We start from the raw sequence: 8,677 nt of genomic DNA, 5'->3' as shown, positions 1-8,677 counted from the left end.
GCCCCTGGATAGCACACACTCACCCGTCCAGATGGAACTCTTCAGCACCTAAACAGGGCCGCCTGGTAGTCCAGTGATTCAGGGACAGAAGGAAGGACGGGGCAGGCAGTGCAGGATCCAGGAGAACACAGGAGCCCCTGGAGCCCAGGCTGAGGGTGCCGGGCTCTCTTACTGGGGACCTTGAGGCTCACTGCTCTGGGTGGGTAGCCTTCGAGTATATTAAGCTGTTGGAAATCACTGAAATTCCCTCCTGATACTATCCTATATGTTTCTGTGCTTTATTATTTTTGTTCGCGTCTTTGTATTCTTTACTATATTTCTAAATTCCTGCACCTCCATGCACAGTGACCATGGAAGATATAATGGTTAACATAGCAAAAAAAAAAAAAACTGTGTGTGTGCTCATGCATGTGTGCATGCAAGCATTTGTGTGTTGACATGTTCATGGAAAATCCCCTGAGGTAATGCTCAGATTTATCCAGTCAAAAGAAACTGGAGCTGGAAGTTGCGCTCTGATTCCATTTAGGATGCTCAACCCCTTCTAGGCAACAGATGAATGGCCCAGAAATGATGCTAGACATTCACCAGTCTTTGGCATCACAAGCTTGCACTGCCCATGAGGCCTAGAGGGAGAAGGGCAGCAGTGCCTAGATGCTCTGAAGTCTGAACTAGCAACCACTCACAATCCACTTAATGTGGACAATTCAGCAGAAACTATGTAGGTGCTGGGTTTGCTGTGGGAACTCAAGGAACTCTCAAGAGCAATAAGTAAAGACACAGATTAAGACGTGAAACCTGGGGGAAAACTCAGTTTAAGGAGACCTCAAGTCATACACTGCTTCAGCAGATAGTTATTTTTATACAAGAACTTTGCTTTTTATATATTTATTGTTTTTATTGCTCTATACATTTTCTCTGTCCCCCCCTCCTCTTCTCTCCTCTTCAGCCCTCTCCCATCCTCCCAATTACTGTGCCTAACAAATATGTGTATCATCTATGTGTTGAAATATCACACTGTACCCTATAAATGTATACAGAAAAATATGGTGGTGAAAAGAAAAATAAAATAGAAAGCAAAGGACTGTTTTTGATAACACAAAGAGAAGAAAGTGGGTGCAGGTGTGGTCCTTAGACACTGACAGCTGACAAATCATTTCTCTGCACCTCAAGGTAAATCATTTACATTAATTGACCTAATGCACTGTGAGAGCAACCTCTGCCTTCCCACTGATAGGCAGGCAGTCTGTAAATGATTTATAGAGGAAGTAGAAGAATTCATAAGAGTGAGGGCAGTCTGTGACACAGGATTGACTGCACCATGAGTATCTCTGCTCTGAGCCCCACCAGATTTGCAGGCAGCATCTCTGGCTTCCTGCAAGTGGCCTCCGTGCTCGGCTTGCTTCTGCTGCTGCTCAAAGTGGCCCATTTCTACCTGCGCAGGCAATGGCTACTCAAGGCTTTCGAGCAGTTCCCATCCCCACCCTTTCACTGGTTCTTTGGACACAAGGTATGGAAAGGGAAGGGTGGGACAGAGATCAGGGAGGATGGAGATGCATGGAGGATGGAGGTGCAGGGAGGATGGAGGTGTCAGACACTGGCCATCAAATTTACAGGACAAAACCTACTGTATAAGAAGTCTAAGTACTTCATGAGACAGAGAACTCAGGATGAGACACACTCCAACATTAGAGTAGCTCAGCCTGTCTATCTGTAGCCAGCTCTGTACTGTATTGATAGCCCTCCTCTTGAAGGTTATGGTTGAGCCTACCTAGTCTCCTCTTCTGCAGGCTGAGCACCTTCAACATCCTCTGCTGTTCTCCAACACCTTCTAGGTGGTTACTTGACTAGTCCTTCATGGTTATTCGCTCCCAAGCTCAAAGCTTGCCTAGGAACACAGACATCAGTGAAATGGAAGCCTGGCCCCGTGGGGTTCTTGGTGTGGCAATGGCACACATCTCAGGAGCTGTCAGGCACAGGAAGAGCTTACCTACAGGGATAAGCTGGTAGCTGGTCCCGATGGATCCGCAGACCCACAAGGGAATTTTCATCATGGGTGTATTACGACGAAAATCCTGAAGTCATGGCACAGAAAGGAATAAGGCTGTGTAGTATCCTCACATGAGGGTACCAATGTCAGAATTTCTTCAAGGTTTGTTAAGTTCTCTATTCTCCTTCCACACACCCTGTGCTGTTAGCTATTTGGATAAACACACCGTCATTTTTCTGTACGAGGGTGCTCAGGTCAAGAGCCAGGCACACATGTCTGAGATCTCTCAGGAAGGAGGTGGTGCAGCACCCTGTATATTATGAATGGAAGGTATTGACTCCTTGCACTGCTACACAGGAAATATGTCCCAGAGCCAAGTAGGAGGATACATGAAGAAGCATCCAACAAAGTTTTGTGCAATGGATACTCTTAGAAGGACATGGGGATGTGGTGCTTGTGTGCAGAGCTGAGGATCCACCCAACAACACTGTCAATTCCTGCTCCGGACCGATCTACAGTGTAGCAAAGCTCTGGGTGATAGCACACTCAATGTCACATGGACATTTGGTCCATCAAAACGTTCCAAATCCCAGCTGCATATGTAGAACTACGTTCCTGTGCTTGTTCTGTTTTTGTCTCCAGCCCAAAAAACTAAACTGGAGTCCCACTTCTTTATCTTTCCCTCAACAGCTGTTCGATGGTGATCAGGAGCTACAGATGATTATGAAAACTGTGGAGAACTTCCCAAGCGCCTTTCCTCGCTGGTTCTTGGGGAGCCGTGCTTATCTTAAAGTCTATGACCCTGACTACATGAAGATGATTATGGGCCGGTCAGGTGAGAGTTTATCATTCTGAATAATTTGTGCTGTCCTATTTGTAACTTGCCCATGGCTGTCAAAGTCTACAAGACTGTGGCGTTATGCCATTGCCCTGCTCACTCTATTTACCTTTCTCCCAGGCAAAACCTCAGAATGTGGCCAGCAGCACTCAGAACTAAATTTCCAGCCTTTAGCCAAAAGCCTTTATCTTTCTTTGCAGTTTAATCAAATTAAGAGAAGTCATGTAAATTATTGCAGAACTGAAAAGCACACCTCAAAATACATTATGGTTTGAGTTTGAAAACTCAATTGTTACCTGCCTAGAGTTACTGGATAACTAACTCATGGTCTACTGTCACACACACACACACACACACACACACACACACACACATCATGGTCACACCTGTTCTTTTCTTTGAGTATGGGCACATGGCCTGCTCCTCACCAATTCACCATCCGTGCTTGGGAGGAATTCAGCTATTGCTACAAGAATCCTGCCTTCCTAAGCCTGACTGTAAGGACAAAGCTAGAAGGAGAGAGGGGAAATGGACAGAGACACAGGACAGTCTGCCAACAGACAGCTCTTAAAAGATTCCAGAAGCTTGTGGCTTCCACCACAGCTGCCTCAGAGCAGCCTTACTTATCCCATTTCTTGTATCTGTTTCAGATCCAAAGGCACATGTGGCCTACAGATTCCTGGCTCCTTGGATTGGTATGTGTGTCTGAATGGAAAATGTGATCTGGCCCCAGTTAGAGCATCCAAGACCTGTGACTCTGTTTCACAAACAACAAAATGTGACAGGGGACCATAGCCTTGATCTAGCCCTCCTCTCCCTGGCCCCAATGAAGTAGAAGCTAGACTTCTGACCCTTCATTGCTTCTAACAGTATGTTCCTGGTTTGTCTACCACACCCCAACTCCTTTGCAATTTTTGTCTCACAGATGTAATCATCACAGGCTGTATACCAGTCCCACAAGCTATAAATTTCCGGTTCTGGACTCTACCATTCTTAGCTCTCATCATCAGTTCCACTCCACACAGCCCCCTACCCCCAACACACACACAGTTTATCTAACGGGCTCTCTGATTCCATCTCACACATGTACACCCATCTCTGGCCCAGGCTATGGTTTGCTCTTGCTGAATGGACAGCCGTGGTTCCAGCACCGGCGCATGCTGACCCCAGCCTTCCACTATGACATTCTGAAGCCCTATGTAAAAACCATGGCCGACTCTGTCCGGTTGATGCTCGTGAGTTCATTTGATTTTCTTTTCCTCTACTCCCCTCAGCTCTGCTGTGCATTCTACATCACTGGCTGCTTCTAATCCTGCTAGGACTACCACAGCTTCACCATCATCATCCTCTTCTTTCTCATCTTACTTCTCACACTCTCATCTCTCTTTTCTCTCTCTGAGTCTCTCTTCACCTACACAGAGTATACACCAACAAGCTCGACACGTGTATTCTAGTATGAATACAGGTTCTTCCAACATAGGCAGAACAGAAATAGTCTAGGTACAAAATATGACCATGCTTATTCATTGCCCAGAGCAAAAGCATCATGGTAGATAGAGACTCCAGTTACCTCTTCACATCCTCAATTTCAGAGGAACTTCCTAGGACAATACCGAGTCAGTGTTTCTCTTGGTCTCAGTGCCTCTGCATGGACTTGAATGATTTCAAAGGCAAACAGACACAAAATCCAACTGTCATAGCTGAACTCGCCATATCACAAACTATCAACAGAGTCTGGATTCTGACTCAATTGTTCTCCACAAGTGTTTGATGAATATATAGTAACTGAAGTCACAGGCAGTCCCATTAGAAGTATGCATAGTGGCTTCCTGGGCTTTTTTATGCTCAATACATGGAAGTCCTACCATGCTCTCAGGTTGGATCGGCTCTGCATATACTGACACATCATCTTCTTTGCCCCAAAAACAGCATCGTTTGTCAGATAAAACACCTTTATGTTATCTAAGTTGAAGGACATAGAGAACACATATCTGAAAATATACAGAAACAGTACATGAGCACAAGTCTTCTGTGGAAATAAGGTCAATGTTCCCCTCCCACTGCAGGACAAATGGGAACAGCTGGCTGCCCAGGACTCCTCCATAGAGATCTTTCAACACATCTCCTTGATGACCCTTGACACCGTCATGAAGTGTGCCTTCAGCCACAAGGGGAGTGTCCAGATGGATGGGTGAGTGGCAACCTTTGAACTTCAGGGCCTTTGGTCTCTCCTAATGGGATGGCCTCATCTGACATGCAGGAGGTGAGGCAGCATGGACACCTGCTTCCACAAAAAAAATCAAAAGTCTGAGCCCATTCCAGATCAATTCCTGATACACTCCAACCCTGACCCGACCACAGACCACTCATTCATACCTAAGGTGGATGCCTACATATTCATGCCACTTTCTGCAGTCTTGAAAATTACAAGGGTTATAAGGAAGAATTAATGTGTGCACCAATGCCATCTATCTCAAATATACAGCATATCTCTTCCCAGAGTCCATTTTTCTGCAGGCCAGACCTCTTCACAGTCTAATATATTCTGTATCTATTTCCTCAGAAATTACAAGACCTACATCCAGGCCATTGCAGACCTGAACAACTTATTTCATTCCCGTGTGAGGAACGTCTTTCATCAGAATGACACCATCTACAGTCTGTCCTCCAATGGCCGCTTGGCCGACCGTGCCTGTCAACTTGCCCATGATCATACAGGTTCTGTCTGTAGCTCACGTCTCCCCTCCTTTCCCAGGACTAGCGCAAAGGGGCTGTTGATGACTTCTGAGACAGATCTAGGCCCTTCAGTGCCCCTATAGTGCCAGGATCACACACATGTGGATATTCTCAAACTGGAAATGTTTGAGTTTGGATGTCAGAATTACAGGGACTCTGTGGGTGTTATCGTATTGGTAACATTTAGTGAGATCCAACCCAGCATCTCAAGCAGAGCTTCCTTTGTCCATGGTTCTGTGAGGAATTCTGGCCTGTATCAGATGGTACTGGTCTTCTAACCCTGCCCACTCCTTACTTGCTGATCCATGCATAGCACATAGCTTCAGGCAAGGAGACACATGGTGCTACATGGGGTTACTGTAACTCTGGGGTCTATGTGATACTGATGTTCTGGAACAGATGGAGTGATCAAGCTGAGAAAGGATCAGCTGCAGGATGAGGGAGAGCTGGAGAAGGTCAAGAAGAAGAGACGTTTGGATTTTCTGGATATTCTCTTGTTTGCCAAAGTGAGTGTGAATCACAGAGGTGTGTGTATCACAGAGAGTCTGCCTGGGAGCACACAGCAAGGAAAAAGCACAGCTCTGATGACACCTGTTGTCTCCCTCAGACGGAGAATGGGGATAGCTTGTCTGACAAGGACATCCGTGCTGAGGTGGACACATTCATGTTCGAGGGCCATGACACCACAGCCAGCGGACTCTCCTGGATCTTCTATGCTCTGGCCACACACCCTGATCACCAACAGAGATGCAGGGATGAAGTTCAGAGCCTCCTGGGGGATGGATCCTCCATCACCTGGTAGGAGTTCAAAAGGTGGAAGAATCCTATTCTTTGGGTAGGGAGGAGCAGCTGGTCTCCAGTCTACCTGAACATCAAGATGGACCTTGTTTCAGGGATCACCTTGACCAAATGCCCTACACCACCATGTGCATCAAGGAGGCCATGAGGCTCTACCCACCTGTCCCAGGTGTTGTCAGAGAGCTCATCATACCTGTCACTTTCCCTGATGGGCGCTCTTTACCCAAAGGTATGAGTTTCCAAGATCTGTTCACCTAAACTCATTCCAGAGATAAGGGAGGATCAGAAGTCTGTGTGCTTCAACAGTCCTGAATCCTGCTGAATCCTACTCATTTCCTTTTTAGTAAATAAATTCTTCTAACTCATAAAGTACTATATCTAATCCAGAACAAAAGCTTAAAGGATCTCCTTAAGGTAAAAGGATTTCAATTCTGATGCTTTTCATGAATAATTGTTAGCATCTCTCCTTTACTAGATAACACTCCTATTGAATCTGCATCCTTCTCATGATGCATCCATTCAGTTTGGGAACACTGACATTCTTTGACTCTCATTCTCTAGACTCATTCCAGATGAAAATACTATATAATTTCATAGCCAGACTTATTCTTCATGTGTCCTCACTGTCACATATGTGTGTTTTCATATTGTGGCTGAGAACACACATGCATTTTTGCACATACAAGAGGAAGCCAAAAGTCAACATCAGTTTCATTCCTCAGATACCATCCAGTTTGATATTTTTGAGGTCAGGAGGTCTTTTGATTATTTGTAACTCACCTGTTAGGCTAGGCGCGATGTCCAGTGGGTGCCTGTCCCCATGTCACCCGCAGTACAAGGACAAATATGTACCACTACACACAGCTTAATAAATCCAAGCAAAGGTTCATAAGTTTGTACAAATTCTTCATCAGTTCATCTGTCTCTCCAACTCTAATTGTCATATATTTTATCATCCTCTTCCCTTGATATAATTTGTAGAATTTTTTAAAATTTCATTGATTTCTTGGACTCTACATTATTCTATGTTCCTCTCCCTGTCTCTCCCCTCCCATTCAACCCTCTTTCAAGGTCCCCATGCTCCCAACTTACTCAGTAGATCTTGTTTTTTTCTACATCCCATGTAATTTTGATCCATGTATGTTTTTCTTAGGGTCCTCATTGTAGTCTAGGTTCTCTGGGATTGTGATTCATAGGCTGGTTTTCTTTGCTTTATGTTTAAAAACCACTTATGAGTGAGTACATGTGATAATTGTTTTTCTGAGTCTGGGCTACCTCATTCAAAATGAAGTTTTCTAGCTCCATCTATTTGTCTCCAAAATGCGATCTGTCGTTATTTTTTTCTGCCGTGTAGTACTCCATTGTGTAAATTTACCACATTTTCCTTATCCATTCTTCAGTCAGGGGGCATTTAGGTTGTTTCCAGGTTCTGGTCATGACAAACAGTACTGCTACAGAATATAGCTGAGCATATGTCCTTGTGGCATGATCCCCATATCACCCTCAGTACAAGGAGGAATATGAGCATCATTTGGATATATACCCAAAAGTGTTATTGCTGGGTATATAGTAAGGTTGTTTCCTAATTTTCTGAGAATTCTCCACACTGACATCTAAAGCAGCTGTACCAGTTTGCACTCCCACCAGCCATGCAGGAGTGTTCCCTTTACCCTCCAACCTCTCAAGCATAGGTTGTCATCAATGTTTTTGATCTTGGCCATTCTGACAGGTGTAAGATGGAATCTCAGAGTTGTTTTGATCTGCATTTCCCTGGTGACTAATGATGCTGAGCATTTCCTAAAGTGTCTTTCGGCTATCTTAAATTCTTCCATTGAGAATTCTCTATTTAGGTCTGTACTCCATTTTTTATTGGATTATTTGTTCTTTTGATGATCAATTTCTTGAGGTTTTTTTTTTTTTGTATATTTTGGACATCAGGAGCCAGTACCCCCCCAAAAAAAATGGTCTTTTAGTAGCACTATCATCATCACAACAAGGCAGAGTTTTTGCTCTGGGGCGCCATCTTCTTCCTGGAAACCTCAAGATCACTGCAACAAAAGGATTTGTAGGAAAATCTATTGTTCATCGTGGAAAACTTAAAAATTATTCATAGAGACATACATTCAATAAAGATTATGATATATACAAAACAGATGTGGAAAAAGTAAAGTTTTTTTCTAAATTTTTCTTTCTGTCCCATACCAGATGGCTCCCGATATAAGACAGAAACTTTGCATGTTCCTTTTAACAACATACTTGGATTTAAAAAAGTACAGAGCCATTGTTCATCTCCAAAACAAGCTCTCTCTCTCTCTCCA

The 8,677-nt window shown here is 44.3% G+C and overlaps 1 protein-coding gene across 2 annotated transcripts in view; it reads left to right on the top strand.

Annotated features, from left to right (window-relative positions):
- The first annotated feature begins 1,294 nt into the window (after window positions 1-1,294).
- LOC126515837 (cytochrome P450 4A10-like) overlaps window positions 1,295-8,677 on the top strand; it is a 15,026-nt gene continuing 7,643 nt past the window's right edge. Inside the window, exons 1-10 of one of the 2 annotated variants that reach the window (XM_050165802.1) lie at window positions 1,295-1,507; window positions 2,678-2,822; window positions 3,476-3,520; window positions 3,933-4,060; window positions 4,892-5,016; window positions 5,389-5,543; window positions 5,961-6,067; window positions 6,169-6,359; window positions 6,455-6,588; window positions 8,298-8,462. In XM_050165802.1, coding sequence (XP_050021759.1) covers window positions 1,319-1,507; window positions 2,678-2,822; window positions 3,476-3,520; window positions 3,933-4,060; window positions 4,892-5,016; window positions 5,389-5,543; window positions 5,961-6,067; window positions 6,169-6,359; window positions 6,455-6,588; window positions 8,298-8,332 — 1,254 coding nt within the window. In that variant the 5' untranslated portion in view covers window positions 1,295-1,318 and the 3' untranslated portion in view covers window positions 8,333-8,462. Of the gene's footprint in view, window positions 1,508-2,677; window positions 2,823-3,475; window positions 3,521-3,932; window positions 4,061-4,891; window positions 5,017-5,388; window positions 5,544-5,960; window positions 6,068-6,168; window positions 6,360-6,454; window positions 6,589-8,297; window positions 8,463-8,677 lie in introns of those variants that run through there. The other variant, XM_050165801.1, reaches the window with a different exon arrangement.

The sequence above is a fragment of the Alexandromys fortis genome, unplaced genomic scaffold (assembly GCF_014885135.2).
Source record: "Alexandromys fortis isolate MF-2015 unplaced genomic scaffold, M_Fortis_MF-2015_v1.1 scaffold_157, whole genome shotgun sequence".
NCBI lineage: Eukaryota > Metazoa > Chordata > Mammalia > Rodentia > Cricetidae > Alexandromys > Alexandromys fortis.
The sequence above is the reverse complement of the archived record's forward strand: the minus strand, read 5'-3'. Positions and strand labels throughout refer to the sequence as shown.